This window comes from Loxodonta africana, chromosome 4 (assembly GCF_030014295.1).
Source record: "Loxodonta africana isolate mLoxAfr1 chromosome 4, mLoxAfr1.hap2, whole genome shotgun sequence".
Classification (NCBI taxonomy): Eukaryota; Metazoa; Chordata; class Mammalia; order Proboscidea; family Elephantidae; genus Loxodonta; species Loxodonta africana.
Window position 1 is genome coordinate 175099775 of NC_087345.1, and position 20741 is coordinate 175120515.

Genomic DNA, 20741 nt, shown 5'->3' on the forward strand with positions numbered 1-20741 from the left:
TAAGTCTGGTCTTTTTTGTGTGTGTGTGAGAGTTAGAATTTTGTTCTATGTTTTTCTCCAGCTCTGCCCAGGACTCTCTTTTGTGATCTCTGTCCAAGCAGTCAATAGTGGTAGCCATGCACCATCTGGTTGTGCTGGACTCACCCTGGTGGATGCTGTAGTACTTGTGGTCTGTTAGTCTTTTGGACTAATCTTTCCCTTGTCTCTTTGGTTTTCTTCATTCTCCCTTCGTCCAGACAGGGTAAGACCAGTGGAGTATCTTAGATGGCCACTCATAAGCTTTTAAGACCCCAGATGCTACTCACCAAAGTGGAATGTAGAACATTTTCTTTATAAACTATGTGATGCCAGTTGAGCTAGATGTTCCCTGATACCATGGTCCCCACAGCCCTTAGCCCAGTAATTTGGTCCCTCACAGAGTTTGGATGTGTCTATGGTGCTTCTGTGACCTTGCCTCGGACAAGTTGTGTTAGCCTTCCCAGTTGTTTCCATCTTTTTGCTATTGTGAACAATGCTGCAATGAACATGGATATACATATGTCTATTTGTGTGATAGCTCTTATATCTCTAGGATATATTCCTAGGAGTGGGATGATCGATCATATGGTATTTCTATTTCTAGCTTTTTAGGAAAGTGCCATATCATTTTCCAAAATGGTTGTACCTTTTTGAATTTCCACCAGCAGTGCATAAAAGTTCCAATCTCCTTGAGGCCTCTCCAACATTTGTTATTTTCTGGGTTTTTTTTTTTTTTGATTCATGCCGGTAATGTTTGGATAAGATTGTACCTCATTGTGGTTTTGATTCGCATTTCTCTAATGGCTAGTGATCTCAAGCATTTCCTCATGTATCTGTTAGCTGCTTGAATGTCTTCTTGGGTGAAGTGTCTGTTCATATCCTTTGCCCATTTCTTAAATGAATTATTTGTCTTTTGTTGTAGAGGTGTTGGACTTTCCTATAGATTTCAGAGATGAGAGCTTCATTGGATTTGTCATAGCCAAACATTTTTTGCCAGTCTGTAGGTTCTCTTTTTACTCTTTTGCTGAAGTCTTTTGATGAGCATAAATGTTTAATTTTTAGAAGACCCCAGTTATTTAGCTTGTCTTCTATTGTTTGTGTGTCATTAGTTATGGTTTGTACCCTGTTAATGCCGTATAACAGGGCCTCTAGAGTTGACCCTATTTTTTCTTCTATGATTTTTATAGTTTTTGGTTTTGTATTTAGGTCTTTGATCCATTTTGAATTAGTTTCTGTGAGTGGTGTGAGGTATGGGCCCTGTTTCATTTTTTTGCAGATGAACATCCAGTTTTGCCAGCACCATTTGTTAAAAAGATAGTGTTTTCCCTGTTTGTTGGACTTTGGACCTTTGTTGAAGATCAAGTGACCGACCATAGGTGGGTTCTCAGTTCTGTTCCATTGGTCAACGTATCTGTGGTTGTACCGGTACCAGGCTGTTTTTACTACTGTAGCTGTGTAGTAAGTTCTGAGTTCAGGTAGGGCATGTCCTCCTACTTTATTCTTCTGCTTCAATACTGCTTTACTTATCTGTGCCTCTTCCTTTCCATATAAAGTTAATGATTAATTTTTACATCTCTTTAAAGAATGCTGTTGGTATTTGGGTCAGGACTGCATTGTATTTGTAGATTGTTTTGGGTAGAACTGACATTTTCACAATGTTAAGTCTGCCTATTGATGAGTATGGTATGTTTTTCCATTTATGTAGGTCTCTTGGTTTCTTTTTTTTTTTCTTTTTCTCTTTTGGCTTCTTGCAGTAGTGTTTTGTAGTTTTCTTTGCATAGGTCTTTTACATCCCTGGTTAGATTTATTCCTAAGTATTTTATTTTTTTAGGGGCTATTATAAATGATATTGTTTTCCTGGTTTCCTTTTCGTAGTTATCTTTATTGGTGTCTAGGAATCCAACTGATTTTTGTATGCTTATCTTGTATCCTGCTACTCTGCTGAATCTTTGTTAGTTTCAGTAGTTTTCTCATGGAGTCTTTTGGGTTTTCTGTGTATAGTATCAAATCATCTGCAAATAATGACAGTTTTACTTCTTACCTACCAATTTGGATGCCTTTTTATTTCTTTTCCTTGCCTTATTGCTCTAGCTAGGACTTCCAGCACGGTGTTAAATAAGGGTGGTGATAAAGGGCATCCCTGTCTTGTACCTTTTCTCAGGGGGAATGTTTTCAGCCTCTCTCCATTAAGAATGATGTTGGCTGTTGGTTTCGTATAGATGTCATTTATTATGTTGAGGAATTTCCCTTCTATACTTATTTTATTGAGACTTTTTACCAGGAATGGCTGTTGGACTTTTTTGAATGACTTTTCTGCATTGATTGAGATGAGCTTGTGTTTTTTTTTTTTTTTTTTTGTGGGTTTCTCTCTAGGTGTTCTGTCCTTTACCAAGAGTGATGTGTTGAACTCTCCTACTATTATTTTGGAACTATCAATTTCTCTTTTCAGTGCTGTTAGAGTTTGTTTTATGTATTTTGAAGCCATTTTGTTGGCTGCGTAGATATTTATTATGGTTATGTCTTCATGGTGAATTGTCCCTTTAATCATTATATAATGCCCTTCTTTGTCCTTTATAATGGATTTTATTTTAAAGTGTGTTTTATCAGAGATTAGTATTGTCATTTCTGCTCTGTTTTGGTTGTTGTTTCCTTGATATATATTTTTTTCATCCTTTGATTTTTAATAAATTTGTGTCTTTGTTTCTAAGATGTGTCTCTTTTAGACAGCACAGTGATGGATCTTGTTTTCTGAATCCATTCTGTTACTCTGTGTCTCTTTATGGGTGCATTTAAGCCATTTCCATTCAGTGTGATTACTGATAGGTGTGAGTTTATTGCTGTCATTTTCTAGTGCTTTTTTTGTGGTGCTGAAATTTTTTGTTCCTCTTACTCCTCTGCGTTGAATTACTTTTGTTTGTGATTTTTTTTCTTTCGTTTTTGTAGATTTTGTGTTTATTGAGACTTTATGATTTTCTTCTTTATTTGGATGAGTAGGTTTGTTAGTTTCTCTGTGGTTACCTTGAAATTAACCCCTATCTTCCTAAGTTTAAACCAGTCTTTTATTATTTGATAAAGCCTTGACTTCTTCTCCATTTGAAAGTTCTGTATCTACACTGTTTATTCCCTCTTTTATTTTTCTGGTGTTGTTGTCATTTATAGATTGAAGTCTCTGGTTCCCTGTTGTTAATTTTTTATTTTTGTTTTATCCTTGAGAGTTCATTTTCTAGGTTGTTATCTGGCTGATGCAGTCTTATATGCTAGACTCAGGTTGTTGTCTAACGCTGTTCGTTCTCAAACCGAAGGACTATGTCAAATAATTCTTGTAAGCTTGGTTTGGTTTTTATGTATTCCCTTAATTTCTGTTTATCTGCAAATGTCCTAATTCACCATCATATTTGAAGGAGCATTTTGCAGCATATATTATTCTTGGTTGGTAATTTTTTTCTTTCAAGATTTTATATATTATCATTCCATTGCCTTCTTGCCTGCATGGTTTCTGCCTAGTAATCAGAGCTTAGTCTATTGTTTCCTGTTTGTGTCTTATCATTTTTCTCGAGCTGCTTTCAGGATTCTTCCTTTGTCTTTAGTTTTAGCTAGTGTGATTATTATGTCTTGGTGTTTTTCTTCTGTGACCTATCCTTTACTGGATCATTGAGCTTCTTGGATGGTTGCCTTTTTGTCTTTGATGATGTTAGAGGAGTTTTCTGTCAGCAAATCTTCAATGATCCTCTCTGTGTTTTCCGTGTTCTCACCCTGTTCTGGAACTTGGATCACATGCAGATTTTTGCTTTTGATTGTATTCCACATCATTCTCAGGGTTTCATCATTTTTCTTTGTTCTTTTCTCTGATGTTTCCTCAAATGGTATCCAAGTATTTGTCTTCAGTTTTGCTGATCCTGTCTTCCATTGTTTCAAATTTGCTCCTAAAACATTCTATTGCCCCATCCATTTCTGAAATCTTGTTCTTTATCTTTTGGATTTCTAATTGTTGTTTTTGTAGGATTTCTAGTTGTTTATTTATTTTGGTATTTTACTCCTGAATTACTTTCCTGATTTCTTCCATTGTTATGTCTGTCTTTTCCGTGATTTTGTCTATGTTTTCCTTATTTTTGTCTACATTTTCCTTAATCTGTTGGAAAACCTTGAATATTAGAATTCTTAATTCCCTATCATGTAGTTCCAGTGCCTTTTCTTCTAGCAGAAGGTCACCTGTTGTTTTACTTTGGTTGCTTTCTGGAGCCAGCCTCCTATTTTTTTGTATGTTTTGATATTGTCTGCTGTCTCCAAGGCATTCAGGAATTATTTTCTTCATTTATTGATTGTAGATCTGATTATTTCATCACCTTTTTTTGTTTTATTTGGTTATGCTGGTAGGCTGGGTGTGTTTTGTTGCTTGCTCTACCATGGGCATACTTCCTACCATTTTGTCCTGGTGGGCAGGGCTGGTCACTCAGCTATGGTGCAGCAGGTTGGGTCCAGCGGAGATGGAGGGGCAGGGATGAGTTGTTTGTGTCGTGAATGTGGGGTGATGGAGCGGGTTTTGGGGGCAGTGCAGAGCAGGGTCTGGGGGACTGCTTTGGTACCACTTGGGAGTGTGGCACTCAGCACATGGTGTATGTAGGCAGGAGGGAAGGGAGAGGATGTGAAGTGTGGAGCTAAGCAAGTGGTTAAAAGAAGGAAAAGAAGAGAGAGAAAAAAAGGCAAAAGAAAAAAGAAAAGGCAAAAAATGAAGTAAAGAAACAAGAAAAAAGTAAATAAAATGGATTTGGTAGGTGGGCGTGGGTCAGACTGGTGAGGCCATGTGCTGGTGGCCCATTAGCTGATTGGTGTGGCTCAACCTGTTGAGAAGCAATGTGGGTGGTGCATGGGACTAGGTAGGTGGGTGGGAGAAAGGAAAGGAAAGAGTAAATAAATAAATAATAACAACACCAAAAAAGAAATGAGTGTACCGGCTGTTGGGGACAGGGCAGAATTGGGGTGGCAGCAAGCTGACATTTCTTTCACTGGCTGACAACACATGAACTGTTAGGAAGGGGCAGAGGCAGTGTAGGGCCTAGGTGGGAGGGAAAAGGAAAAGGAGAAGGGAAAAAAATAAAGAAAAATAAAAAATATGGCACTGACAGAGCTGGCCTGTGTGGTCGGTGCAGACCCTGAGATGTTGTGTGCCAAAGGGTCTCCAGCCAAGTGGTACAGCACAGCCCACCAAGAAGTTGGGGGTGGCACAACATGCTAGGTGGATGGAAGAAGGGAAAGGAAAAAGGAAGAGAGAGAATAGAAACAATAATAAAAAAGATGAAAACAAACAAAAAAACCAACCAAACAATAAATTAATAAATAAAATGACACTGAGGGAGCTGGTCAGTGACAGTGATGTAGATCCAGGGATGACATGCTCAGTGACTCTCCAACTGAACTGTTCTGCATGGCTTCTCCAGAAGGGTTGGTGCACAGGGCTGGGTTGGCGGGAGAAAGGAAAGGAGAGAGAAAAACACAGGAAAAAGAAGAAAAGAAAAAGAGAAAACAAACCAAACAATTACAGCCTGTTAAGAAGGGAAGGGGATGGCACATAGGCTGGCTGGGCCGGGGAAAGGACGAAGGGAGAGAGAAAGAAAGAAGCAACAACAACAAAAAAGCCAAAAAAGCAATACCATGATACAAACAAAAAAGAAATGGTGCTGAAGGGGCTGGCTGATGGGGGCGGGGCGGGCCCTGGTTGCAGTGAGCTAGTGTCTCTCCAGCTGTGCGACTGGCACGTTGGCAAACAGCAGGGACCATATAGAGGGAAGAAGGGTGTGGAATGGGAAAGACTGTCTTCCTGGTTACCGGATGCTTTGTCTTCTGCTGGGAGCTCCGTGGAGTTGGCTTTCTGTACTCCCTGTCTGCACTCTTCAGTGGCTGAAGTCCAAGATGGCCAATCTGGCCATGTTAGCCGATATGGGACCTCCACTCTGTAGCTCTCCTCTTTCTCTGTTTTCTCTCAGTTTCTTATTCCATTTGGTGCTTGATTGAGTTCTTTATTCCTTCATTTGGTGCTTAGGGTTCCAGGATTGACGTTTGCATGTATTTTACTTAGTTTTTCGGGTCTTTGCTGCAGAGGGGCAGCATGGTGTTTCTGTCTATAGTGCTTTTGACTCCCCCTCCCAAAATTTTATTCTTAATGTTCCCATCTTTCTTAGCATCGTATAACCTATTTTCATTATTCACTTCCCACATTTATGGTTTGCATTATATCCTTGTAAAAGATTAGAATTTACAATCCCAGACATAAGATATTACTTTCTGGTATTGTTTCATTTGAAAGAATTATGCACTATTAAAGAGATAGAGCTACTCCGCCCTATTTAATGTTGAGCTAGACTGTGATAACACAGAGTAGTGGTTAATAGTGCTGGCTCTGGAGTCAGACTGTTTTCAAATTCTGGCTCTATTGTTTGTGACCATGGGAAGTTACTTAACCTCTCTGTGCCTCAGTTTCCTTACCTGTAAAATAAGGATAAGACTTTCTTATGGTTATTGTGAGGATTAATTAAATAAGTTAGCACATGTAAAGTGCTTAAAAGAGTGCCAGGCAGATACTAAGCACTAATATATATTAAGTATTATTATTATCATCATCATTATCTAGTAGGTTATAGACGGTATTAGTTTTCTTTATCTTACTCGGCTACCTTTAGACATTATGCTGTTATTTTGTGTAAAATACCTGCCTGCTTCCTGTGATGATTAAGCTGTTTGGTTATGAACTGTACTCCTTATCCTTTTTCAGGGCAATAGGAAGCCATTTGATAAATAACTTTTTCCAGTGCACTAGAGTTACACCATGGTGTTTGAAAGAGTTCATACACCTGTGAAAGGTAAATTGTTTACTTGGTCAGTCAATAGTATTTATTGGCACAGAGGTGGAGAGCTCTGGTCTAGGAATGTCTTTATTCTAATCTTAATTCTGTGACTTTAAACAAGTCTACCAGGTCCCTCATTTTTAAAGCTGGAACAATAACCTTTATTAATATTTACCCGGTATTTTACAGTTAGTACAATTCTTTTTATATACATGACCTGGTTTAATCCTCATAATGGTACTGTAGGGAAGATGTTTTGTCAATGAAAAAATGGAGGCACAGAGATAAAATAACTTTCTCACAGTCATAAAGCAAGTAATTGGCACTACTGGGACTTGAAATCAGATCTTCTAACTCAAAATCTGGCATACTTTCCACTGTACCACACGCCTCTGCTTCGCTTGCTTCATGGATTTGTTGTGAGGATCAAATGAGATAACACATGTGAAAGTGTTCTGAGGGTTATAAAAGCTTTATAAAAACTGTAAGATGGTAGGAGTGTTTATTCTGCTTTTGTTAAATTCAAACAGAAATCCAAAAGAAACAAGAAGACAGATTCAGATGCAATTGAAAAAATATGTAAACAAATAAATATATGGATAAATACATGCAAGAAATTGCACAAGTGCTCAGAAGAGAAAGGGGTGCATTGAGGAACACTTGTCATCTATCAGGAGATAACCCTTTAATATATTTTAATGATTGTGCATAGACTTGTTCATGGTAGATGGAAACTTTTAAGTCAGTCAGATAATTATCTGACTTAAAAGGTCCTTTGTTTTGTACTTTTTGATATATTTAATAATGGATTTGGTATTAATTTACATTGTTTTTATTTTTCAGCTATTTTGTATATTTGTGCTCCAATTCCTTTATTAGGTTATAATCTTTTTGGGGGAAGTGGGGCCAGGACTGCATCTTAAGTAATTCTTAAGTATTTCTAAACTCTTAATAGACACATGCAATAGATAATCAGTAAATATTTGCCTTGTTACCTGAAAACTTTAGCAGAAATTAGGAGAAACAGGCCTCTAAAATGCTTGTGGAAGATTTTTATCATTTGTTTCCAGTGAAGAGTTTATTGAATATGATTGCTGTGTATGCTTCTAATTGTATTACTCTTGATTTTTTTTGTTTAAAAGAAATATACCAGTTCTTCACAAAAATAACATTTCTATTTTATACAGATGCAAACAAGTCCCCTCCCAAAGCCCCTATCTGTGGAATTTTCATGGATTTTGTAACAGCCTCACACCGTCAAAAGGGCCGGAATCAGGCCCTTAAGCAAAGGTAGGTGTACTGGGAAATTTGCTAAAGGTATTATGGAGTTTTAATATACCTTAGAAAGTCAAAGGAGCAGAATTGAGGAAATGGAAGTCATAATTAATGAGATTAAAGGTAAGCATTTGACACCAACTTATTTGAGGAAAAATCAGATAAAAGAATTTTAAAAAATGAAGAAACCCTAAGAATTATGTGGGACTCTTATGAAGAGGAATAACCTATGAGTGATTGGAGTACCAGAACATGGAGGGATAACAGAAAAACAGAGAGTTGTTGAAAATTTGGTGGCAGAAAACTTGCCCAATATTGCAAAAGATGAGAAGATATCTATCCCAAATGCTCATCAAACCCCACACAAGGTAGACCCGAAAAGAAAGACACCAAGACATAGTATAATCTAAATAGCCAAAGCCAAAAATAGAGAATTTTAGGAGCAGTTAGGGATAAACAGAAAGTCATCTACAAAGGAGGGTCAGTAAGAATAAGCCTGGACTACTCAGCAGAAACCATGCAGGCAAGAGAGCAATGGGATGACATATATAAAGCCTTGAAGGGAAAAAAATGCCAGCCAAGAATTGTATATCCAGCAAAACTCAAATATGATGGTGAAATTAGGACATTTCCAGATAAACAGAAGTTTAGGGAATTTGCAAAAGCCAAACCAAAATTACAAGAAATACTAAAGGGATTCCACTGTTTAGACAATCAATAACATCAGATAATACCCCAAGACTAGAACACAGGACAGAGCAACCAGATGTCAACCCAGATAGAGAGGTAACAAAAATAAATCAAAGCTAAAACACCCAAAATAGGGAAACAGAGACGTCAATATGTAAAAGATGACAAAATTAAATGAAAAAAGAGGGACTAAAAAAAGTACTAACAGGTCTTTCATGTGGAGAAGAATTCAAAGTGATATAAAGAAATAAAAGATTGGTTCAAACTTAGATAAAGGGGTAAATATTAAGGTAACCACAAAGGAAACTAGCAATCACGAACATCAAAATAAAAAACAAGAAAAACATGAAGACTCAGCAAATACAAAATCAACAGCAATGAAAAAGATGAAAAGAAAATACATAGAAAAAAAATGACTCAGCACAGAAAATTAAATGGAACAAAGAAACTGTCAACAACACACACACAAAAAAGACATCAAACTGACAGCACTAAACTCATACCTATCAATAATTATGCTGAATGTAAATGGACCAAATGAACCAATAAAGAGAGAGTGGCAGAATGGATAAAAAAAACACAATCCGTGTATATGCTGCCTATAAGAGACACACCTTAAAGACATAAACAAAGTAAAACTCAAAGGATGCAAAATATATATCAGGCAATCAACAACCAAAAAAGAGCAGGAGTGGCAATATTAATCTCTGAAAAAGTAGACTTTAAAGTAAAATCAACCACAAAAGATAAAGAAGAAAGGACACTATATAATGATTTAAGGGTCAATACACCAGGAGGACATAACTGTAATAAATCCTTAGCAGTCAAGGACAGGGCTCCAAAATACATAAAACAAACTCTAACAGCATTGAAAAGAGAGATAGACACGCCCACAATAATAGTAGGAGACTTCAACACACCACTTTCGGTGAAGGACAGAACATCCAGAAATAAGTCAACAATGACATGGAAGATCTAAATGCCACAGTCAACCAGTTTGACCTCATAGACATATACAGAACACTCCCACCCAACAACAGCCAAATATACTTTCTTTTCCAATGCACATGGAACAGTCTCCAGAATAGGCCACATATTAGGCTGTAAAGCAAAACTTAATAAAATTCAAAGCACTGAAATATTACAAAGCATCTTTCCTGACCATAAAGCCAAAAAAATAGAAATCAGTAACAGAAAAAGCAAGGAAAAAAAAAATCAAACACATGAAAACTGAACAATACCTTGCTCAAAAACTACTGGGTTATAGAAGAAATTAAGGACAGAATAAAGAAATTCACAGAATCAAATGAGAATGAAAACACTTCCTACCAGAACCTTTGGGACACAGAAAAGCAGTGCTCGGAGGTCAGTTTAGAGCAACAAATGCACATATCCAAAATGAAGAAAGGGCCAAAATAAAATCATTAGCCCTACAACTTGAACAAATAGAAAGAGAGCAGCAAAAGAAGCCCTCAGGCACCAGAAGAAAGGAAATAATAAAAATTAGAGCAGAATTAAACGAAATAGAGAATAGAAGAGCAATTGAAAGTGTTAACAAGACTCAAAACTGGTTCTTTGAAAAGATCACCAAAATTGATAAACCATTGGCCAAACTGACAAAAGAAAAACAGGAGAAGAAGCAAATAACCGAAATAAGAAATGAGACAGGCAATATAACAACAGACCCAGATGAAATTAAAAGAATCATAGCGGAATACTATGAAAAATTGTATTCTAACAGATTTGAAAACCTAGAAGGAATGGAGAAGTTTCTAGAAATACACTATGTACCTAAACTAACATAAACAGAGGTAAAACAACTAAATAAACATATAACAAATGAAGAGATTGAAAAGGTAATTTAAAAACTTCAAAAGAAAGAAAAAAAAAAGCCTTGGCCCTGACGGTTTCACTGGCAAATTCTGCCAAACTTTCGGAGAAGGCTTAACACCACGACTATTAAAGGTATTTCAGAGCATAGAAAAAGGGTGGAAATCCTAAACTTATTCTGTAAAGCTAGCATAACCCTGATACTGAAACCAGGTAAAGACACCACAAAAAAGGAAAATTACGGACCAACATCCCTCGTGAACTTCAGCGCAAAAATCCTCAACAAAATTCAAGCTGATAGAATTGACCAACATATCAAAATAATAATAATAATTCACTATGACCAAGTGGAATTCACACCAGGTGTGCAGGGATGGTTCAACATTAGAAAATCAATATAATCCATCACTTAAATAAAAGACAGAAACCACACAATCTTTTCAATTGATGCAGAAAAAACATCTGACAAAGTCTAACACCTATTCATGATTAAAAATCTCAGCAAAACAGGAATAGAAGGGAAATTCCTCAGCATAATAAAGGGCATTTATACAAAACGAACAGCCAATGTCACCGTAAATGGAGAGAGTCTGAAAGCATTGGCTTTGAGAATGGGAACCAGACAAAGATGCCTTTTATCTCCCCTTATTCAGCATTGTGTTGGGGGTCCTAGCCAGAGCAGTGAGGCTAGAAAAAGAAATAAAGGGCATCTAAGTTTTTTTTTAAGTTGGTAAAGAAGAAGTATAAGTATCTCTAATTGCAGGTGATGTGATTTTATACACGGAAAACACCAAAGTATCCACAAGAAAACTACTGGAACTAATAGAAGATTTTAGTAAAGTATCAGGATACAAGATAAACATACAAAAATCAGTTGGATTCCGCTACACCAACAAAGAGAACTTTGAAGAGGAAATCACCAAATCAATACCATTTACAGTAGCTCCCAAGAAGATAAAATACTTAGGAATAAATCTAACGAGAGACGTAAACGACCTATACGCAGAAAACTACAAGACACTACTGCAAGAAACCAAAAGAGACTTACATAAGTGGAAAAACATACCTTGCTCATGAATAGGAAGACTCAACATTGTGAAAATGTCAATTCTACCCAAAGCGATCTACGGATACAATGCAATCTTGATTCAAATTCCAATGGCATTTTTTAATGGGATGGAGAAACATATCACCGACTTCATATGGAAAAAGAGGAGGCCCTGGATAAGTAAAGCATTGCTGAAGAAGAAGAACAAAGTGGGAATGCTCACACTACCTGATTTTAGAACCTGTTATGCCACCACTGGAAACCCTGGTGGCATAGTGGTTAAGTGCCATGGCTGGTAACCAAAAGGTCGGCAGTTTGAATTCACCAGGTGTTCCTTGGAAACTCTATGGGGCAAGTTCTACTCTGTCCTGTAGGGTCCTATGAGTCAGAATCGACTCAACGGCAATGGGTAATGGGTTACTCCACCATGGTAGTCAAAGCAGCCTGGTATTGGTACATCAATAGATGCATAGACCAATTGGCCAAAATTGAGAATCCAGACGTGAATTCATCTACCTGTGAGCAGCTGGTATTTGACAAATGCCCAAATGCTGTTAAATGGGGAAAAGACAGTCTCTTTAACAAATGGTGCTGGCATAACTGAATATACATCTGCACAATATGAAAGAAGATCCATACCTCACCATGCACAAAAACTAACTCAAAATTGATCAAAGACCTAAATATAAAATCTAAAATGATAAAAATCATGGAAGAAAAAAAAGGAACAATGCTAAGAGCCCTAATACATGGCATAAACAGAATACAAAGCATAACTAAAAATGCAGAAACACCAGAAAAGAAACTAGGTTAGATAACTGGGAGCTCCTAAAAACCAAACACTTATGCTCATCCAAAGACTTCACCAAAAGTGTAGAAAGACAGCGTACAGGCTGGGAAAAAATTGTTGGCTGCAACAAATCCGATCAGGGTCTATTCTCTAAAATCTACAAGATACTGCAAAATCTCAAGAATAAAAAGACAAATAACCCAATTAAAAAATGGGCAAAGGATATGAACAGGCACCTCACCAAAGAAGACATTCAGGTGGCTAACAGATACATGAGGAAATGTTCACGATCTTTTGCCATTAGAGAAATGCAAATCAAAACTACAATGTGATATCATCTCATCCCAACAAGGTTACCATTGATCAAAAAACAGAAAATAATAAATGTTGGAGTGGTCGTGGAGAAACTGGAACACTTACACACTGCTGGCAGGAATGTAAAATGGAATAACCACTTTGGAAATCGATTTGGCGCTTCCTTAAAAAGCTAAAAATAGAACTACCATATGGTCCAGCAATCCCACTCCTTGGAATATATCCCAGATGAATAAGAGCCATCACACGAATAAATATGTGCACACCCGTGGTCACTGCAGCAGAAAGATGGAGGAAACCTCGGTGTCCATCAATGGATGACTGGATAAACAAATTATGATGTAGTCACACAATGGAATACTACACAGTGATAAAGAACAAGGATGAATTCGCTAAACATCTCATAACATGGATGAATCTGGAAGGCATTATGCTGAGTGAGATTAGTCAGTCACAAAAGGACAAATATTATATGAAAACACTATAGTAAGAGCTCAAGAAAATATTTAAGCACAGAAGAAAACATTCTTTAATGGCTATGAGGGTGTGGAAGGAGGGAGAGGGGTATGCACTAACCAGATAATAAAGAAGAATTATTTTAGGTGAAGGGAAGGACAACACACAATACAAGAGAAGCCAGCACAGCTGGATCAAACCAAAAGCTAAGTTTCCTGAATACAACCAAACAGTTCAAGGGACAGAGTAGCAGGGTCGGGGCTCTGGAGACCATGGTTTCAGGGGACATCTAGGTTAATTGGCATAACAAAGGTTATTAAGAAAATGTTCGTGTGTCCCACTTTGGTGAGTGGCGTCTGGGGTTTTAAAAGCTAGCAAGCAGCCATCTAGATGCATCAATTGGTCCCAACCGAGGTGGAGAAGGGAGAATGAAGAACACCAAAGACACAAGGAAAGTATTAGCCCAGGAGACAGAAAGGGCCACTTAAACCAGAGACTGCATCAGCCTGAGACCAATAGTACTAGATGGTGCCTGGCAAACACCAATACCTGCCCTGACAGAGAACACATCAGAGAGTCCATGATGGAGCAGGAGAAAAGTGGGGTGCAGAACTCAAATTCTAGTAAAAAGACTAGCCTTAATGGTCTGACTGAGACTGGAGGGACCCAGGAAGACACGGCCCCTGGACTGTCTGTTAGCTCAAAACTAAAACCATTCCTGAAGCCAACTCTTCAGAAAAAGATTAGACTGGACTATAAGACATAAAAAGATACTCGTGAGGAATGTGCTTCTTAGCTCAAGTAGATACGTGAGACTAAATGGGCAGCTTCTGTCTGGAGGCGAGATGAGAAGGCAGAAAGGGACAGGAGCTGGTTGAATGGATGCGGAAAATCCAGGGTGGGAAGGAGCAATTAGAGAGAGAGCATGTTATAGAGAGAGCAACTAGGGTCACTTAACAATGTGTGTGTAAATTTTTGTATGAGAAACTAACTTGAACTGTAAACTTTCACTTAAAGCACAATATAAAAAGAAAAAGGAAAGAAAAAGAAATTACTTGGCATACCAAGAGATAAGACCACATAACCAAAAAAGAAAGAGAAAAAAACAGAGTAGTAATAACAGCATATGTGACCCTGATAGTGGAATTATCAGGTATGGATTTTTCGATAGCTATAATTAATGTGTTCAAGAAAATAGATAAAAAGAAAAATTTCGTTAGAAAATTAAACTTTAAAACTCCCAAAATTACAATAACTGATTTTAAGAGCTCAGTAGATGAGTTTAATAGTAAATTTCAGGAAATGACAGGATTACTGAACCAGAAAAGAGAACATTAGAAAATATCCAAATTGAAGCACAAAGGTAAGGAAGGGTGGGAAAAATGCAGAAAAGACTGTAAGAGACGTAGAAGAAGAGTGACAACAATCTAGCATATGCATAATTAGAGTCCCAGAAATACTGAAGAGAAAGAGCAGAAGTAATTGAATACATGTTTCCTGGAAATTATCCAAAATTGATAAAAGCCATCAAACTGCAGATTGAAGAAGCTTAGTGAACCTCAAGTGGATAGATACAAACAAAAATAAAAACAAACAAAAATCCAACTAGGCACAATATTGTCAAACTACTGAAAACCAAAGACAAAATCTTTAAAGCAGCCAGAGAGGGAGAAAAAGACCATTACCTTCAGAGGTGTATCAGTAAAACATAAAGCTGAATTTTCACAAAGGAAACATTGTAGGCCAGAGACAATGACAAATATATTTAAAGTGCTGGAAGAAAATAATTGTTTAGAAATTTATACCAAGCAAATAATATTCTTTAAAAATAAGAACAAGACAGAACGAGACTAAAGGAACACACCAGCCCAGGGGAAAGAACTAGAAGGCAGGAGGGGACAGGGAAGCTGGTAATAGGGAACCCAAGGTCAAGAAGGGAGAGTGTTGTCATGTCGTGGGGTTGATAACCAATGTCATAAAACAATATGTGTACTAATTGTTTAATGAGAAGCTAGTTTGTTCTGTAAACCTTCATCTAAAATACAATAATAAAGAAATAAATAAAAATAAAAAGAAGAAATACACATTTTTAGATATACCAAAGCTGTGAGACTTCTTTGTTAGCAGACGTGTATTAAAGGAAACCCTTAAAGGAGTTTTTCAGCCAGAGGAAATTTGATCCCAGATGGAAACACAGAAACATAAATGAAGGAATTGCAAAGGAAAAGATCAATGTGTGGGTAAATAGAAATTAATATTGACTGCATTAAACAATAATAATATCTTGTGGAATTTAGACGATATAGCCTTAAAATCCACCACCCATCTGTCAGTTTGTGTGACAGTGGTGGCTTCCATGTTGTTGTGATACTGGAAACTATGCCACTGTTTTTTCAAATACCAGCAGGGTCACCCATGGTAGACCAGTTTCAATGGAGCTTCCAGACTAAGATTGGCTAGGAAGAAAGACCTGACGCTCTACTTTAGAAAATTATCCAGTAAAAATGTTGTGGATCACAACAGAACATTGTTTGATTCGGTTGCTTTGGATATGTCATCAGGAGGGATCAATTACTGGAATAGGACATGATATTTAGTGAAGTAGAGAGCCAGCAAAGTGAGCAAATTCTCAGTGAGACGTGTTGGCACAATGCAATAGCTGCAACAATGGACTCAAACATGGTGGCAATCGTGAGAATGACACAGGACCTGGCAACATTTTGTTCTGTTGTGTATAAAGTCATTGTGATTCGTAGTCTGCTCAGTGACATCTGTCTTTCTATTTGTCTATCTGTCTGTCTAGAGTTAAAATAATTCACAGCATAGCCTAAGAATTGAGCGGGGGCGGGGAGGGGAATAAATTGTTTTAAGGTCCTGGCAGGAAGAGGTGAAAGTTCTTAATTTAAGGTAAACTTTAATAAGTCAATGCATTTTGAAATATCTAGAGTAACCATTAAAGTATAATGGAAAAATATATAACTAATAAGCCAATAGAAGGATAAATGGAATAGCTAAGAATTTGGTTAATTCAGTAAAGGAGAAATGAAGGAACAAAGAACAAATGGAAGAAATAGAAAACAATAGGGAAATGGTAGATTAAACGGAACTATATCAGTACCTACATAAATATTAATGCACTAAATACTTCGATTAATAAGAGTAAAACTGAAGAAAAAAATAACTGAAGTTATGTTTTGTTCAAGAGACAAAAGTTATATATAAGGGCACAGAAAGTTTGAAAGTAAAAGAATAGGAAAAGATAGACCAAGCAAGTACTAACCAAAAGAAAGGTGATGTGACTATATTAATATCAGACAATGAAAACTTGAAGGCAAGAAGCATTACTAGAAATAGAGTTACATCATATAAGGAGGTCAGCTGAACAAGCCATCCTAACAATATTAAGTATATACGAAGCTAATAATAGAGTCACTATGAATTGGAACCAACATGACAACACATAACAACAACAGTAATAGAGTTATACATAAGATAAAACCTGACAGAACTAATAAGAGATACATAAATATTCACAAACACAGCTGAAGATTTTTAACATACTTCTCTTAGTAACTGGTAGAACAAGGGGGCAAAAATTTGGCGGAGATTTGAACAACCTGGTTAACAAACTATCCCTGACATACACAGAAAATTATGCCCAATAGCTGCAATGTCTATATTCAAGTATACATGGAGCGTTTATTAGAAATATCATATACTGTGATATTTAACAAAAGATTAAAATCATGCAGAGTGTATTTTCTGACCAACTGGAATTAATCTAGAAATCAGTAATAAAAAGGTAATTAGAAAATCCCCCAAAAGTGAGAAAATTAAGCAGTATAGTTCTTAATAAACAATGGGTCAAAGAGGAAGTAAAAAAAGGAATTAGAAATTAGAAGGAATGAAATAATAAAAGATAAGAGCAAAATCTCAGACAGAATGAGAAAAAATGTAGAACAGAATTCAGATTCGTGACTGGAACAGGACATGATATTTAGTGAAGTAGGGGGCTTATTGGTCTGACAGAGACTGGAGGAACCCCGACAATAGCCCCCAGACACTCTGCTAACCCAGAACTGAAACCATTCCTGAAGCCCACTTTTCAAAGATTAGACAGGCCTATAAAACAAAAAATAACACATGTGAGGAACATGCTTCTTAGTACAACCAAATATTTGAGACCAAACGGGCAACTTCTGTCCAAAAGCAGGATGAGGAGATAGAAAGGGAAGGGAAGTGGGTAAATGGACACAAGAGACCCTAGTGGAAAGGGGGAGCATGCTGTCACATTATGGCGATTGCAAACAATGTCACAAAATAGTATGTATATAAATTTTTGAGTGGAAATTAACTTGAGCTGTAAACTTTCACCTAAAGCACAATAAAATTTAAAAAATATCAAGATTAGAAAAAGCAGAAATCAATAAAATTGAAAGTAGTCACAATAAATTCAACAAAGCCAAAAATTAATTATTTGTAAAGATTCATAAAATTTATAAACCCCAAACAGTTTGGTAAAAAATACAAGATAGAGAACAAACACACAAATAATCAGCAGCAAGAGTGAAAAACAGGCCATTACTACCGATTTCAGAAACCTTAAAAAATAATAAGATGATATTATGAACATCTTTATTTCAATAAAAATTCAGATGAATGAACAAATTCTTAGAGTGACACAATTTAGCAAAATAGATTCAAGAAGCAATGTAAAAATTGTATAGTCATATATTATTTAAATATATTTAATACAAAATTTAAAACTTTCCCACAAAATAAACTCTAGGCATAAGTGGCCCTTCTGGTAAATCCTGTTAAACATTTGAGGAAGAAATAACTCCTGTCTTCACAAATTTCAGGGAATAGAAAAAGGGGCCTCACTTTCCAGCTTGTTTCGTGAGGCCAGCAAAATCTTGCTACCAAAATTTGGTAACGGCTTTAAAGAGAATTACAGAATTTCATAAATATATACAATTCTTAGCAAGCTAGGACTGTAAGTGAACCTCTTACCTGATAAAGGATAAACTGACATTATGCATAATGGTAAAAGCTTTTCCTTTAGTATCAGGAATGAGATATTTACTATCATTACTTCTGTTTGACATCATAGTTCCAATAGGGCAAGAAAAAGAAATAAAAATTATAGGGATTAGAAAGAAAGATAAAACTGTTACTACTCACTGGTAACATGGTTGTGTAATACAATTAAAAAACTACAGATTAGAACTTATGAATAAATGAGAATAAAGAATGAATGTAGCAAGGATGCTAGATAAAAGGTCAATATATAGCAATCAATTATATTTCTATATACTAACAATGAAAAAAATTAAAATGTGAATATTTACAGTACCATTAAAGTAAATGTAATAGAAGATGTACAAGACTTCAATATAGAAAACTTAAAAATATTACTGAGAGAAATTCAAGGCTTAGATAAAATGTATAGTAAATCATGAATCGCAAGTCTTAGTAAAGTTGTTGGTTTCTCCCAAATTAAGTACAGTAATAAATATAGATTCAATGCAATTCCAATAAAAATCTTAGCAGTTTGTGTGTGTGTGTGTAAATGAAATGTTGATTCTAAAATTTATATGGAAATGCAAATAGTCAAGAATAGTGAAAGCAATCTTATAAAAGAACAAAGAGGACAAACTCAGATATCACAACCTGTTATAAAGCTACAGTAATTAAAACAGTGTGTTATTGGCACAAAGATGACAAATAGATCAATGTATGCAATAGACAGTCCAGAAACACATACTTATGGTTAACTGACAACGTAGGTGTACACTGCAGTGTAGTGGGGAAAAGGATGGTCTTTTCAATGAATGCTGCTGGAAAAAGTAGATATATGTATGGAAATAAATGAACCTGAACCCCTACCTCATACCATACACAATAATGAGGGTGGTAAGAGAGCATGGATATGTGGTAGGGTTAGTCTACTGTAGATTCCACTGTGATTGATGAATTGTTGGCAGTATAGGACTAAAACCAAAAAAAACCCAAACCCATTGCCATCAAGTCGATTCCAATTCAAAGTAACTCTGTAGAACAGAATAAACTGTCCCCACGGGATTTCCAAGGCTGTAAATCTTTACAGAAGCAGACTGCCACATATTTCTCCCACAAAACGGCTGGTAAGTTCACACTACCTACCTTTTGGTTAGCAGCCAAATGTGTAACTGCTGCACCACCAAAGGTAATAATTTGGAAAAATAGGAGATGGTGGACAGAAGGTTATGGAAAGGTTGCAGTTATTAGTAAAGACCATGAAAGTGAGTGGTGAAGGAGGAGAAGAGAACAAGAGAAGAGGAGATACCTGCGTGTTGGAAGGATTGTTCATTTAACATGTTGAGCACCAACTGTGTGCCAAGCATTGTCTAGGCCCTTGAAAATAGTAGTAAATAAAAATCTCTGTCCTTGTAAAGCTTATATTCTAGTTGTCGTTAGGTTCTGTTGAGTCAGTTCTGATTCATAGCAATGCTGTGTACAATACAACGAAACACTGCCTAGTCCTTTGCCATCCTCATAATTGTTGTTATGCTTGAACCCATTGTTGCAGCCACTGTGTCAATCTATCTCGTTGAGGGTCTTCTTCTTTTTTGCTGACCCTCTCTACCAAGTATGATATCCTTCTCCAGGAACTGGTTCCTCCTGATAGCATGTCCAAAGTATGTGAGATGGACAGAATAGCAGGGGCTGAGGCCTGGGGATCATATTCTTGGGGGACTTCTGGGTTAATTGGCATAACAACATTTATAAATAAAATGTCCTATATCCCACTTTGGTGAGTATCGTCTGGGGTCTTGAAAGCCTGTGAGCAGCTAAGATACATTTGTTGGCCCCATCATACCCAGAGCAAAGGAGAATAAAAAAAACCCAAAGACACAAGGAAAATAAAAGCCCAAAGAACTAAAGAACCACATGAACCAGAGACTCCGTCAGCCTAAGACCAGAAGAATAAATGGTGCTTGGCTACCACCAGTAACGGTTCTGACACGGATCGCAACAGAGAGTCTCGGAAGGAGCAGGAGAAAAATGTAGAACAAAATTCAAATTTCACATAAAAAGACCAGACTTACTGGTCTGACAGAGACTGGAGGAACCCCCAAGACCATAGCCCCTGACGCTCTGCATACCCAGAACTGAAACCATTCCTGAAGCCCACTTTTCAGGCAACGATTAGACAGGCCAATAGAACAAAGGGAACCCTGGTGGCGTAATGGTTAAGTGCTACAGCTGCTAACCAAGAGGTCGGCAGTTCAAATCCTCCAGGCACTCCTTGGAAACTCTGGGGCAGTTCTACTCTGTCCTATAGGGTTGCTGAGTCGGAATCGACCCAATGGCAGTGGGCTTGGTTTTTTTTTTTTGGGTACAAAAAAAAAAATAACACGTGTGAGGAACATGCTTCTTAGTTCAATCAAATATAGGAGACAAAAGGGCAGCTCCTGTCCAAAAGCAGGATGAGAAG

The 20741-nt window shown here is 36.9% G+C and overlaps 1 protein-coding gene across 2 annotated transcripts in view; it reads left to right on the top strand.

Moving 5' to 3' along the window:
- The window catches only part of DYNC2I1 (dynein 2 intermediate chain 1), a 189366-nt gene that overhangs the window by 46877 nt on the left and 121748 nt on the right, over window positions 1-20741 (top strand). For both annotated transcript variants that reach the window (XM_003410524.4, XM_064285057.1), the window contains exon 11: window positions 8045-8147. In XM_003410524.4, the coding sequence (XP_003410572.2) occupies window positions 8045-8147 (103 nt within the window). The remainder of the gene's footprint in view (window positions 1-8044; window positions 8148-20741) is intronic.